The following is a 15,139-nucleotide window of genomic DNA, read 5'->3' as shown; positions in this document are numbered from 1 at the left end:
GGACAGCACCGGGCCCCGCTTTGATCCCGCCCTGCCGCCAGGGCTCACTACCGGAAGGGGAGGTTGGGGGGGGGGGGCAGGCGGTGGGGAAGATGGCGTACCAGAGCCTGCGGCTCGAGTATCTACAGATCCCACCGGTCAGCCGCGCCTACACCACCGCCTGCGTCCTCACTACCGCCGCTGTGGTGAGCCGCTGCAGCGCCAGCTTCTCACTATCTGGGCTGGATTTGACCGGGTCTCCGGGAAATTGGGGTTTGGGCCTCTTGGAGAGCCAGAGGAGTTGGTCCCGGGGTGGGAAGGGGCGTACAGGGTGCTGCTCTCTGGGGTTTGGAATGACCCGGAGACTGCTTATCCAGTGACCCGAGAAGAAAGTGCCTCTTTATGGGGTGGAGGATCAGGACTGCAGGCCAGTTTCTGAAAAATGAAGGCGGGACACCACAGCAAATCAGGGCTGCGGGAGCCGCCCACCCAAGAAACATGTCAGGGAACTCTGGCGATGACCAGGTGGTACCGTGGTGACTAGTGGGAGGCAGGTCCGCTTAGTGAAGAAACCTAGGTGTTGAGGATAGAAAGCTGGAAGTTGTCAAAAGAGGAAGTCGTGTAAAAAAGAGAGGCTGGTTAGAGAGGTTGGCTGGAATCACCCAGCCTAGACGGTGGCAGGGTCTTGATCTTGAGTCTTTGTCCTTTTGAGTGAGTTGTGTGGCTTCACACAACTGTTTCAGGTGGTGCCCATGTGACGGGCAGATTTTTAACAGCTCCTCTTTTTGCCCTGTATCTAAAATAGCACCACCTACTTCCATGCCTTCATGTCACCAACTATTTCAACATAAAACTTTTAGGAATACAACGAATTATACCCGTTCTAGAGAATTCTTTACCAACCTTTCCTCTGCCCTAAGAAGAAAGCCTTAAAAGGATTCAGTTCAAGTGATGCAATTTTTTGTTTCCTGATAGATTTGCTTTAAGAAGCTTTTTTTTCTATTTCAGCAGTTGGAACTGATCACACCTTTTCAGTTGTACTTCAATCCTGAATTAATCTTTAAACACTTTCAAGTAAGTGGTCCATCATAACCATGATGAATGCTTCCTTTTTTAAACTATTTTTTTTCTTTTTAGTTGCAAATCCTGCCATATACTATCTCAAAAAAGTCAGTGGGAATATTTGATTATAAGTTTTACTGTGGGGGATATAAAGCAGTGTTTCTGCAGGCTGCAGAATCACCAACAACTTTTAAGAGGTTCTCAAGCACCTCATCATGTACCAAATCAGAGTCACCAAGGGTAGGAATTGGGAATCTGCATTTTATTTTTAAAGTTCCCTGCATGGTCTTGATTTGATGTGTCCAGTTCCTGTGTTTAGGAATAACTGGTTCAGAGTTAATAATGTAGTTGGAGAGGAGACTGAAAGCTGCCCAGAGTCTTACAGGATGTCCTTATTTTGTCGACTCAGCATCTGGCAAGCCAGCCACCCTCTGTTATCACCCTAGACAAGTTGAGGAACTCTTTTAAGTTGATCATCTTCCAGGAATAATTCATACTAACAAAGCTTCAGAAGACCAATATCTAAAACAACATGCCAATTTATTAGATTACAGCGGGAGATAGTCCTCTCCAGTAATTAAATGCTAAAAGAGAGGTGTGTTTTCCTACTCTGGGAGGATCATATAGGATACAGAGTGACAGAGATCCAAAAGCCAATAATTCTGCCACTACATGTTATTCTCACCATCTCAGATGTGTTTCATTCACTTTATACCCACTGAACTCCAGCTTGCCTTTCAAAATGCAGCTTTTTTGTAGTCTTCCCAGATTCATCCTCCTTTGTGTCCCTAGGGTCTCTATAAATACTTTTTTTAGTGCATCTCACACCTTGCACCTATTTGCATGTTTGTCTCCTCACTGGGTTGAGGACTCGGTTAGTAGGACTAAATTCTTTCAACTTTATTATTAATCTTTAAGAATTTAACGATAATGATGATAAAGCAGTCCTGTGGTCTACTGGCACTGCCTTGTTCCCTTGATGTGCACATGGCCTTTGCTGGGAACTGTAGCCCCATCTCAGTATTGATTCCTGTTAACTTGCTTGGCTTGATTTTTGCCCGGGGTTATCCTCTTGATGACTGTGTATCTGCATTTGGAGTTAGGAGTTCTAGGTTTGAGTTCACAGAGTCAACCCCTACAAGCTGGATATCCTTGGGCAAGCTTTTTAAAAATTATCCAGGTTTCTTAGTTTCCAGACATGTGAAATGGGGATGGTAGTCCCAGTCTACTCGTCTATCTCACAGGATTATTAGGATTACAGGAGATTATAATAGAGTATGTTAAAGCACTTGAAAGTGTTACGTGCTCTACCATTGTGAGGAGTTCTGTTTATTGCAGGGGTGGATGAGTTGGAAAGAGTGCATCAGGGTTTCCAACATGACAGTGTCCTTGTATCTGCCAATTAGACTCTAGTTATTAGATCATTAGGTCTTTCCTTACAGGAAGTTGGCTAATTACTCAGACTAGAACTTGAGTATTTACTTTAGAACTACTCTTTACTCTGGATGTTTCAGACTGCCTAATATAGAACATACCTGGGAAATTTACATTAGATCCTGGAGTTTTTCCCTGGTATCTCAATTAGATTCCAGTACGACATATATGAAAGCACTGTTTTCTATTCTGCAAATTAACCTAGTCTATCAGACTTCTTCCATAATTTGGTTGAACATATATATGGTGTAGGGTTTTTCAGGGGTTTTTTGTTGTTTTTTAAGGATGATCACACTTCCAAGTTTTCTGTCCCATTATCCTTACAGATTTTGAGAGCCAAGTGATATCTTTCAGACTTTCAACTAGGAATAGCATAAAAATCCACTGTCACAAAAAGACACTTTTTGGATCAGAACATAATATTACCTGTCTGTGGCCTTTCAACCATTGTTGTCATAGAATATGTCTTTTTTCTTAATTTGGAAATGTTTCCTGGTATATTTTACTTAATCTATTCTTTCTCTTGACTTGTTTTTTCTTTTAACAGATATGGAGGCTAATCACCAATTTCTTATTTTTTGGGCCAGTTGGATTCAATTTTTTATTTAACATGATATTTCTGTATCCTTTATTAAGTGGGGTTAGCATAAAACTTCAGGTTTACTTAGGAAATACAATATTAAATTGAAACTATTAATCCTACTATTTTGTTGCCATCTTAGCTATAACTTCTGGGTACTGGCTCAGTGATACACAGAGTAATTGGTCCGATAATAGTGTTTTAAGGGTATTTTTAGGCCACTGTTTGTTCAAATGGGAAGTCTTTAACCATAAAGTGATTTAATTGAAGCACACTTACAAAATAACATCAGCAGATATCAAGTGATGAAACACAACCTGAATACAGTGATAATTAATAGAGCTTTGGTCCTGGTTGGAGTGGGTTCATGAGGAATGGAGAACTTGAGATCTCCTTGGACCTTGGCTGCTGCTTCTACTTGCTGGGAGACAGTGCCATAATGTCTGCCGGGCTTGCCATGTTCCAGTTTGTTGAAAGAGGAAAAGTTGTGCTCTAGTCAGCTGGGTAATTGGGATCACTGAGCAAGACATTCCTCCTCCACCCTGACCCTCTGGATTAAGAGGGGGTTACAGCTTTGCTCACCTGCGGTAGACAGAGGGCCTCAGAGGGGTGACAGGATTCCTGAACTGGGATGGAGTCCTGTGTCACCTATGTGGTATATCGTTCTGGTAAGTTTCTAATAAATTTTTCATCATAATGCATCTTTATTGACTTGAAGTGTAGAAATGTTTAAACTGGCTGAAAAAGTAGGTTATCACACAAGGCTTCTTAATGGGGATTATTCCCAAGTTAGGTTATGAAAAGGCCAGGATGGTGTAAATTATAGTGTAGCTGAACATGGGAAAGACAGTACAAATTTGAAAAAGTGTAGAAGATGACTGGAAACATGTTCATGCAGAACCTGGCTTAGTTCCCCAATCAGGAACAGATTTTGTAAGATAACGTGGTCTTCACCTTGCCTAAGATGCCTCGTACCAAAAGAGAAGTGACCAAACTACCCCTCATAAACATTCTCAGAGAAATGAAGGCTTGACTTCTTATAGATAGTATGGAGTCCAGGTGTACTTGAGTAATACATTAAATTTTAATTTTTCATATTTGTGTGCTTAAAATTTTCTTAACTTGGAACTTAAAGATATCGTTACTGTCGAATGCTAGAAGAAGGCTCTTTCCGAGGTCGGACAGCAGACTTTGTATTTATGTTCCTTTTTGGTGGATTCTTAATGACTGTATCCTTCAACAAGTAGAGCAAATACAGGAAAATGTTAAAGAACACCTGCTCTCGCCAAAGTTTTTCACGTTTCCCATAATCTGCTAGATATTCTGAACAAAGAGATCAAAGTAGACCTCCAGGTTTGAGCTTCAAGGCACTGTTTATTATAGCACACTTTATGTGACAGCTTTCTAAGCCTAGAGGTTGGACAGGATGCTTTTCTACTGTGAGCAAGTCAGGAACTTTTAACCCAGGTGGGTTACTATTAGTATCTTAGATATCTCATTGTTGATGGGCATGCTTCACTTTTAAGCTAAGTAAGTAAGACATTTGTTTGGTCACTGTCAAAACTGATAGATTTTTTTTTTTTAATTGTGATCCAAATAACCGACCTGAATGTAGTAACAGGATGGTTTTGCTCTGGCTCACTTAATTCACCTTTGTAAAGGCGCTAATGGTGAATGAGTTTAATGTAGTTACTAACCAAGGAATTAATACATTTTCCAAAGAGGCAAGAACTTCCTGAAAGCAGAATGTTAATTTGAAGTAGTTACAGTCCAGATATTTGGCCTAAGCCGGTTTTTGCCTGATGTCTCTGGCTAATCATTTTCACTCTTTTTTTCTTCTAAAGGTGTAACTACTGCTCAGTTTTCCTAATTCATACTTCCATTAGAATACAATCCTTAGTTCTCTTGCCCAGTCTTCCCTATTACACTTTTAATGTTGATATTTTCCTTAATGCCGTCTGCTAGCTTTTCGGTTTGTTCGTGAGCTTAGTTTTCTTGGGCCAAGCCTTTACAATAATGCTTGTCTACGTGTGGAGCCGAAGGAACCCCTATGTCCGCATGAACTTCTTCGGCCTTCTCAATTTTCAAGCCCCCTTTCTACCCTGGGTGCTCATGGGCTTTTCCTTGTTGTTGGGGAATTCAATCATTGTGGACCTCTTGGGTAAGAGTCTTATCACTACTTTTTTTTATTATTTTACTTGTAAATTTGTTTTGTCACTACTTTTTACGTTTATTCTGTCTGGCCTTCACAGATAGCTATTATAGGATTATTTGATTGTTACATGCTCAAAGACTACAGTTTAAATTTTTAGTAATTATATTGAGATTTCTTCCTCAATATGAGTAATTTATGTTGGTAGATCCATGTGCAATCAAAGTTTTAATCCTCTCCCTCATCCTTTATGTCTGATTGATTCTAGGTATTGCAGTTGGACACATATATTTTTTCTTGGAAGATGTATTTCCCAATCAGCCTGGTGGAATAAGAATTCTGAAAACACCATCTATTTTGTGAGTATTTAACATTAGCTCACGTGTTCCTTGCAGATAAACTAGGACAGGATCCAAGATCTGTGTTTTCTTGGAGCTCCTGGAGCTGCTGGCACCCAGGGTTTAGGTCAGCAAATATTTGCAGATTAAGCAATCCAGTTGCAGCTGCAGAGCATTTGCATTTGGTTGGGACAGAGTTACTAGGCTCAGGATGTCCTGAGGGTGACTTGGCTGTTGCCGTCCCAGGTGACCACTGGCATCTCCTGTCCAAGATGAGCCTACTGGTTTCATGAAAGCTGTTGTCTGAGTTTAGAGAGGGGAGGTAGCCAAGTGGGTAAAACTGACTAAAGGAAAGTCTCTAATGGTGGAATGTCCGGCCTTCAAACAGGTGGTAGAGATAAGCAGTGAAGTAGAATGGAAATGGCTCTGGCCTGGAAACCAGGTGCAGGCAGTTCCACTGACCAGCTTTGTGATTTTAAGCCAGTCCCTTCTCCTTTTTTGTACCTCAGTTTTCTGAGAGTAGAACTTTGGTTTGTAAGACCTCTTTCTAGTCCAGAATTTTGTGTCCTTAGGATATACTGCATCAAAAAGGGTTTGCTTGAGGAATAAAATGTGAGTTTTTATCATAAACTATTTGTCTTGCCAGTGGATTTCAGCCCCAGGCAAGTTCACTATGGATTCAGTGTGACCAAAGAAATGACAGTAGAACGTTCTTGGGGTGAAAGGGTTATACACAATTTTATTCCCACGGTGGCAGGTCAATCACTAGAATCCCATCCACTCAGAGGGAGTCTGCATGCAGCAAGCCTCTGGGCCTCTCTACCCCTGCAGCCATCTCAGTCTCTGTCCTCAGTGCTGCCAACACTCCAGTCTCTGCTCTGCTTTCCTGCAGCCGTGCAGCCGTACCACCATGTCTCCCAGAGCACTGGGCAGAGCTCTTTATATAGAATCAGTAATGTGTATTGCCCACATGTGTGTAGTGAACAAGACAACTAGGGCCAGGTGAGAATCCTGGCCACAGGAACCTTCACTTCATCCACACCATTTTTATTATGAATCTTGGTTGTAGGTTAGTTAAGTGAAGTAAGTATAATAGTAGTCAAGTCCTCCATAATCCCACCTCTTAGATAAAATAAGGGCCACCACTGTTAACTTTTTGACATGTATTCTTCAGTCTTCTACTGTTTGTACTTTTCTAATGGTGTTTCATAACCTTCTTTTTAATGTAATATGTCATAATCATTTTCCCATCATAAATGTCCTACAAAAATATAATAGCTGCATGATACCCTGTGGTATGAATATAGAGTGATATTACTAATCCCTTATTGGTGGATAGTGTCATTAGTTCTTGTTTTTCCTTTTATAATTGGAGTGTTGAATATCCTTGTAGATAAGTCTTTGTGCATATCCATGACTATTTTAAAGGATAAATTCCTAAAAGTGGAATTGCTATCTACTGTATTGCAAATAACCAAAATGAATGGTCAGGTTTATATCTCTACCAGCAATACATAAATGTCCATTGCCCTCATGAAACTTGGGAGATACTGTATTTGCCCATTCCTAGTTTGATAGCTATAAGGCAGTGTCTCATTGTATTTTATGATTTTTTTTCTAAAATCTTGAAATAGTTTCAGACTTAAAGAAAATAAACAGTACAAAGGACATGTTTTTCCCTTAAATCTTTGAAAGTAAATTGTCGATCTGATGCCCTCAGATACCCTTTAATATGTATTTTCTATAAAAAATAATATTCTACAAAGTCAAAATCAGGAAATAAATATTAATCCTCATGCCCAATTCCACTGTTGGCCGTTGTCCTAATAATGTCTTTCATACCAAAAGAGTCTAATTTGGATTCAGATGTTGCGTTTAGTTGTCATGACTGTTTAATCTCCTTCAGTTTGAAACAGCTCCTTGGTCTTCCCTTGATTTTCATGACTCTGACATTTCTTAAGATTATAGGCCCGTTTTTGTAGAATGCCTCTCAATTTGGGTTTGTCCTGATGTTGGCTCACTCTTAGATTTAGGTTTTGCAACTTTAGCAGGAATCAAAGAAGTTACACTGCATTCTTCTAGTTGTAGCCTGTTAGCACAGGATTTCATTTTTTTTAATTTGACAAAGTGGTGGTAATCACTTCGATTACATAAGTGTCTGAGAGGCTTCTCCACCATAGTTACCTTTTTTCCTTAATAAATTTGTTCTGTGAGAAAGTACTTCAAGAAAATGTAAATATATTCCTTTCCTTGTCAAATTTCAGTTCATTTATATCTGTATAAATTCATGGTTTCCTGTATTATCCATGGATTATAATCCCTTGTATTGTTGTTTATTTTGGTGCTCATATTGTCCCAGATTTGGCCAATGGAAATCCATTCAAACTGGCTTCTAAGTACTTTTCAACATGTTCCCATCATTTTTTTAAAGCAGTTTATTACTTTATGGCCCAGTAAGCTATCCCAGGCTCAACTTGTGCTCTCCTTGACCCAGTCTTAGAATCAGTTATTTCGTCAAGGAGCCCTAGTTGGGGAATGGTATTTAGAAACCAAGATCCGGGTACTAGATGTGCTCATTGCTTTTGGAGTCTCACTGAATAGAGCAAGGGAGTATATGTATATATATGATATATATACATCTGTATTCTTAAAACATGGGTTTATACTGATATTCCTAGTTCTAGTACAACTCCTTATGATTCATTCTAGTTTTTTTCCTTTCTATATTTTTCCTCCAATATTTTATTATCAAAATTTCCAAACTTACAGAGTAGAAAAAAATTGTACAGTAACATTTACCCAACACAGATTCTATAATTAATATTTTACTGTTCTGTTCTAGCTTTTTGTACCTCTGTCCATCTTTCCATACTTAATTCTCTAAATACTTTATTATTATCACTAGAGTTCTTTATACACAACAAAATACACAAACCTTAAGCATTCCAACTAACAGGTTTTCATAAATGCACATACCTAATATACCTATGTAATCAAAACTCCCATCAAGCTAAAGAAAATACCATTATCCAGAAGGTTCCCTCATGTCCTTTGTCTGTCAGTCTTTGCCCCTTCACCCAGGAAACAATCACTATACTGATTTTGTTCCTCCACAGAATAGTTTTTCATGAGTGGAATCATACAGTATGTATTTACTTCATTGTATAAGGCCTCTTCAACATGTGTTTGAAATTCATCTACATTGCTGCGTGTGTCAGTAATTTCCTTTTTTTTTTATTGAGTATTCCACTGTGTGACTATATAATTCCTTTTCTGTTTTTCCCTATTCTCATTGACAGTGAGAAACCTGATTCCTATTTTCATTACTATATTTACCTACTTAATTAGTCCCCACCAAATGTAACGAGTCTCTCATCCTATGTGGATGCCTTGCTCATCGTGCTGCACTTCATATGCCACGTATCGGGCTGCCCTCTTACGGGGATGCCCACCTTACCCTACTCAGGCTGTGACATCCTGCACCAGACCACCTCCAGGTATATATGCCCCAGTTGGGCTCTTGACTCCTTGTGCCAGGCTGCTCCCCCAGTCCTGCTCTGGGCCAGCCGTGGCTGCACTCCCCTGCCTGGGCATACACCTACTTTGTTCTGCCTCACCTAATGTTTGGGAAGTGGAATGAGTCTCAGTTTTTAACATGGCTTCCCTTTAATTATGAGAGCACACATTTTCATGTTTTTGACTATTTGAATTTCCTTTTTGAATTGCCTATTGACCCCTACACTTTTCTATTGCTATGTTTTGGGTTTTTCTGTTGTTAATTTCTAAGAATTAAAGGAACACATATTGAAATATAGATGCCTTTTCTGACCTCAAGATGAAATAGAAGTTTTCAGATACATTTCTAATTTTATCAACCACGGGCAAGTACAATTAGAAATAAGAATGCAAATAGTAGGTGATGTTTTGATAGATAATTCTTTAAGGAAGGAGATTTTGAATGACCATATGATAGTATTTTAAAAGTCTTTGGACATTTACTGTCCCTTCCTATGCTGTATAATTTTCTTGGAATAACTTCTAAAATTTTTAACTGTAAAATAGACAAAACATAAAATTTATCATCATACACATTTTAAGTGTACAGTTCGATGGCATTAAGTACATTCACATTGTGCTATCTCTGCCATCTATCCATAGAACTCTTTTCATGTTGCAAAACTGAAAACTCTGTACCCATTAAACAATAATTCCCCATTTCCCCAGCTCTTGACAAACCACTGTTTTGCTTTCTGTCTCTGTATGAGTTTGACTACACTAGGTTCCTCATACAAGTAGAATCACACAGTTTCTGTCCTTTGATGACCAGCTTATTTCACTAAGCATACTGTTTTCAAGATTAATTTATGTTGTAGCATATGTCAAGAATTTTTCTTTTTAAAGCTGAAAATACTCCATTATATGTACATACCATTTTGTTTATACATTTGTCAGTGGATGCTGGATGATACTTGGTTGTAGGGAGACAATCGTGATAAATTTAGTAAAAACCAGGTTATAAAACAAGTAGGTAATCTAGCTTTTGTAAAATTACATATATAAAAATTGTGGAAGAATAATGAAAACAGCACTGGTTATCTCTGGGGATTTAGGATATTTTGCTCAAATATGTTTCCGGTTTTCTCTACAGTTAACATGTATTACTTTTATAGTAAAAATGAGTAAAGGTATAAGTTTATGTAAATGTGAAATAATTATGAGTACTTTCATAATATGGCAACTGTTTCATTGGTAGGCAGATATAATGCTCGTCCATTGGTAGGAACCCGATGGAATCTTTTTGACCTTGCAGTGTTAGGGACCTAAGGTGACTCTGGGACTAAATTAAATCTGTTGCCTGTCTTTTAGGAAGGCTATTTTTGATACACCAGATGAGGATCCAAATTACAATCCACTACCAGAAGAGCGGCCAGGAGGTTTTGCCTGGGGTGAGGGCCAGCGCCTTGGCGGCTAAGCAGCAGTGCCAATAATGAGACCCAGCTGAGAAGGACTCAGTGACATACGCATTGGGATTCTTTTATCCTTTGTATTGCAAAAGTGTGGACACTTTTGACAGTTTGACAGATTTTAACTCCAGAAGCACTTTATGAAATGGTACACTGATTAATCCAGAAGACATTTCCAGCAGTTTACCAGTGGTTCCTCATTACACTGGTACTGAAAGTGTAATCTCTTGGAGCCAAAAAACGGGAGAAACAAATACCCTGCCACCTCTAATGAACAAGTACATGAGTCCTTGAGTTCTATGGTGTAAGGCAGAGCTTTTTCCTCTTCTTCTTTGATAGACAAGGCCATGGTGTAAATGGAAGTTTCAGAGAGGACAAAATAAAACTGAATTCCATCTCTCTCTCACTGAATTAAAGCTTTTGTGTGTGATCTTTTAAATTATGATAATGTGTTCTAGTTCTCCTGCTAGGTCAACTCAAAGCCATTTACATGCCTGCTCTCCTATCTTTCGCTGGATTTCGACTGGATTTCATTTCAAGATTGGAAATACGAGGCTGATCCACTGTGGCTGTATATCCATCTACTGATTCTGGTTGCAGCTCCCCTGTAGGAAGAAGATTGTTTCTGTTGTCCAGATAGTTTGTTCTCCGTCTGGGGTTTGTAAAACTTCAAGTTGTCGGGCAATGTGGCAAAGAGGAGTAGGGTGGTTTTTATAGCAGCAGATATTCAGCTATAGGAGAGTCAGCTGTATGTGAAAAGCTAATGTGCTGTCTTATTTCCTCTGCTTACATTTCTCCACTAAGAAATATCCAGGAAAAGACAGGTAATGGCCACCGTTTTGGAAAACAACAGAAAGATCTTTGGACCTGGAAACAAGTTATAGTGTTGACTTTGGAGCCAGAAGAACAGGTACCAATTAGGCAGGAATACATTTCTGGGTCGTTGGCTAGTTAACATTTGTCTCTTGCTTCATAAAAAGCTGAGAAGCTTTTCAAAGCCAAGTACCAGGTGGTTTCCTTCCCATCAAGTAGAAATTAGGGTCCAAAGTAATAGGCATTTAATGCCCATGGTTCAATGAATACTTATCCAAGATATTAACTAAGCTGGGTCCCAGCAGGTTCACATTCACACTGCCTAAGTAATTCAGGTAACTCAGAGGAATGAAATGGATACCCCTAGGAAAGAAATTATTTTAAATAGTTTTAATAAATAACATGTAGGCACAGGACTGTTTTCCAGATGGATCCAGCTTGGTTAAGCGGTAGTTTTCTAGAGTGAGATTTTCCTCCAAAAGATGAACATGAGACTTAGATTAGACATAAACATCCTAAATGGGAATTTTTAGATTGTGAAGTGAGAAGTGTTTTAATACCTTTAAATGGAATATGCATAAGTAGTGGAATTTAATATAACTATTTTACATGCTGCTAGTAATTTTGAATATGATTGTTGCAATTTTCTGGAACTTGGGTTAATAGGACTTCTTTTTTCCTAAGTGGTTAAAAAAAAATTTTAATGCCAATCTTAGAATGTATAATCCTTATGGGATTCTTAAATTTTATTATATCTTGTCTCTGTTCAAGAAAACTTGAATTTAAATTAGAAGGTTTTTTTAATTGTTTATTTGGGGGCTAGAAATACGTTTCTCTGGTTATATTTCTTCTCTCTTAGTTGATTGAGTTATCCAATTCATTGAATTTGTATAGTAAAATTTTAATCCTAAAATCTATTCAGTGACTGTTCATTTAAGTAGGGAATGTCTGTACATATTAACTGTAATAGAGGAAACATTTTGAATTTATGGCCTAAATTCAGTCAGTTACGGGATTTTGAGTTCTCTGGTTTTATGGGGTGAGAATTCCTAGTGGCCGGATGCTGCACTCTGCTACTACACTGTGTCCTGGGCAGTGGTAATTTCAGTCACCTCATGAGCTTGGCAGATCCCACTATCACCATCCCTAGCCCTGTGTTTCTTAACAGGACGTATGGGCTTACCTGAGCATGAGGAAAAGCCCTCACTTCTTCCCCAGTTTACCTCTCAATCTTGATTCTTCCAGAAAACATTTCTTTTTCAAACTGCGAGTCAACTGCAAAGTGAGATTTGATATATGGAATTTTGTGACCACCTTACCTGACATACATACAATTTAAGGGATACTGAAAAGCACACCTAACTATGGTGGGGTTTTTTGTTGTAAGGCTACAGTATATGTCCATTAAAAAAACTGGACATGCAAATTGCATCTCCCTAGGAGATACATTTTATATACATTCTGGTGTGTTTTTTTCACTATGGATTTCTATTTCTGTCTTCCATTTGTTCTTTTTCTGTCCCTCTTGTATGGCCTAATATCTTTCCTACCCCTTGTGTAGTCTCTAAGCAGAGAGTACCGAAGTCATGGATCTTGGTAATGAAACCCCCACTGTCTCTGGGATCTTTGAAAATTAGGAAATACAGGAGCTATTGGCATGCTGGGTGGGGGCCTCCTAGAATTATCATCTATCCTTGATAACCTGCATTTTATGTTGTGGCTGTGTTTTCCTTTGGCAGGTGAGTTCCATCTGCATTGCTAGTCATGATACTGCCATAGTTTTCAGTGTTGTGTAGGTTGTCCCCAATGTTGCATTAAAGTTGTTGAACTTTGTATGATCAAGTCACCTTTGCTCATAAATCCAACAGCTTCTTAGTGAGCTCCAATTTCAGATGCATACTTTTTGTCTTCCTCTGAATCTAACTCCCACTTCTACCTAAAAGGAACCTCAGTTTAAGTCTCTTAGTTCTTTAAGGCCTGGCCCCATTCCTGACTCCAAGAAATCTTGACTCCAAGGCATATTTCATTGTCTATCTTCTTTGAATTCCTATAAAGCTTCAAGTCTGTATGACATACTCCTACACCAAATTATATATTGTCTTGTACTGTTCCTAACTGGTACATGTATATTAGCCTTGTATCCCTCATGAGAATGTAAGCTCCTTAAGGGCAGGAACCATGTCTTAAATTTTTGTATCCACCACAGTGCCTAGCACAGTGCTTGGCACATGGGTGCTGAATAAACACTTCTGTTTATTGATCAGCAAGCTATTATCTGGTATTTTTAATTATAGAGGGATCAATATATTCACATGCAAGCTTGTACCTAGTTGCTGGGGCTTATGATTGGCTAAAGGTGGGATGGGATCAAGAGCAGTGGTTTGGTGGTCGGACAAGCCTGTCAACAATGACCAACTGGTATGGTCATAGTAAGAACAGAGAAGTCCACAGACCATCCCAGAACAGTTAAGAAATGTGTCTTGACAATCCACCTTTTGGAAGAAAAGCCCAGATATCTGAATAGCTATTATCATGGTCATCTACATATGAGAGCCATTTGACCAAAGAGACTTTTATTTTGGAGGGACAGCAGATTTCAGACTACTAATGTGGGGGTTGAGGGGGGCAGATGTGTGTAACACTGCTTGATGCCTATATAGGATTTACTTTTCAACTCTGTTCCACTTAACTTTAGAGCTGCAGTAGCTGGCTGGGTCATTAAGCCAGAGATTATGCACGAGTTACCTACACATATGGTTTATTTTGCCTGCACCTTTAAAAATAAGCCAACATTTAAAATTGATAGATTTCACATGTTTTTCTTGAAATTGGAAGACCTGCATGGCAGCTATTGCCTAGAGGTAACTTGTGGCTGCTTGTAGACACACGGTATATGTGTATATGTATATATCTGTCAAGAGATTATTTCACTTATTTATATTACCTACCTGGACTGTTGTAATCATTTGGGGTATATGTCTCCTCCATTAGATTACTCAGGAAAGCATACTGTGAAAAAGCACTGATGTCTTAAATATTCAGGGTGCATAATTGGAGAGTTAATAGTTATTGCTATGGTCTGAATGTTTGTGTCCCCCAGGAATTCTTTCTGTGGTGAATTCATATGTTGAAATACTAATGTCAGATATGATGGTATTAGGAAGTGGGGCCTTTGGGAGGTGCTTAAATCATGAGGTAGAGCCCTCATGAATGGGATTAATACCTTATAAAAGAGCTCCAGAGAGATCCCTAGTCCCTTCCATCATGTGAGGACACAGCAAGAAGGCAGCGGCAATGAACCAGGCCCTCACCAGAAAGCAACCATGTTGGTAACTTCCCAACCTCCAGAACTGTGAGCAATAGAATTCTGTTTATAAGCCACCCAGTCTGTGGCATTTTGTTTCAGGAGCCTGAACAGGCTAAGACAGTTATTTTCCCTTTTAGTTTTGAGTTGCCTTTCTAAATTAATACTTAGGGGTAGGAAGTTAAATGTCAATTTATTCTTAAACATATCTGCTATTAGTTCAACATGCACATTTTCAGTAACCTCTGTTCACTATTAACTGTCAGCAACTAGAGGAAAATCACCTCTGACCTAGCAGAAAGGAAGAGGGGTATTTTGAACAGGTTAACAAATGGAGTTTCATGGAGATGAACTTCAGAAGATGCCCCAAGTCTCATGTGGGTTGAAGCTTAGGATGAATTCCCTGGAGTCACATTTCCTGTAGGCAGAGTGAACGGCTGCTTGCTAGTCTTTCTGTGGCGAATTAGCAAATCATCTAATAGCTTCGAGTTTAGGAGAAGGAGAAACTAGTTT

At 39.1% G+C, this 15,139-nt stretch overlaps 2 protein-coding genes across 4 annotated transcripts in view; one reads left to right on the top strand and one right to left on the bottom strand.

The window, feature by feature from the left end:
* The window catches only part of RABEP1 (rabaptin, RAB GTPase binding effector protein 1), a 278,399-nt gene that overhangs the window by 52,937 nt on the left and 210,323 nt on the right, over positions 1 to 15,139 (bottom strand). The window lies entirely within an intron of this gene.
* On the top strand, positions 40 to 10,925 carry DERL2 (derlin 2). Of its 3 annotated transcripts, none has more exons than XM_036896028.2 (7): positions 41 to 185; positions 988 to 1,053; positions 3,023 to 3,096; positions 4,191 to 4,284; positions 5,021 to 5,216; positions 5,476 to 5,566; positions 10,412 to 10,925. In XM_036896028.2, exons 1-7 carry the CDS (start codon positions 93 to 95, stop codon positions 10,515 to 10,517), a joined length of 720 nt encoding a protein of 239 aa, XP_036751923.1. In that variant the 5' UTR covers positions 41 to 92; the 3' UTR covers positions 10,518 to 10,925. The 3 variants fall into 3 exon arrangements, with proteins under 3 accessions (XP_036751925.1, XP_036751923.1, XP_036751924.1); XM_036896029.2 differs by having other exon boundaries at positions 62 to 185; positions 991 to 1,053; XM_036896030.2 differs by lacking the exons at positions 3,023 to 3,096; positions 4,191 to 4,284; positions 5,021 to 5,216; positions 10,412 to 10,925 and having other exon boundaries at positions 40 to 185; positions 5,476 to 5,541.

Source organism: Manis pentadactyla, chromosome 4 (assembly GCF_030020395.1).
Source record: "Manis pentadactyla isolate mManPen7 chromosome 4, mManPen7.hap1, whole genome shotgun sequence".
In the NCBI taxonomy this organism is placed as follows: Eukaryota; Metazoa; Chordata; class Mammalia; order Pholidota; family Manidae; genus Manis; species Manis pentadactyla.
This window is presented reverse-complemented; position numbering and strand designations above follow the sequence as displayed.

Excerpts from the sequence above, each read along its gene's own strand:
- DERL2 (XM_036896028.2), top strand. The coding sequence starts at position 93 with ATGGCGTACCAGAGCCTGCGGCTCGAGTATCTACAGATCCCACCGGTC. Across the intron at positions 3,097-4,190 it reads TTATTTAACATGATATTTCT|ATATCGTTACTGTCGAATGC; the intron begins GTATCCTTTATT and ends TGGAACTTAAAG. Across the intron at positions 5,567-10,411 it reads CTGAAAACACCATCTATTTT|GAAGGCTATTTTTGATACAC; the intron begins GTGAGTATTTAA and ends CCTGTCTTTTAG.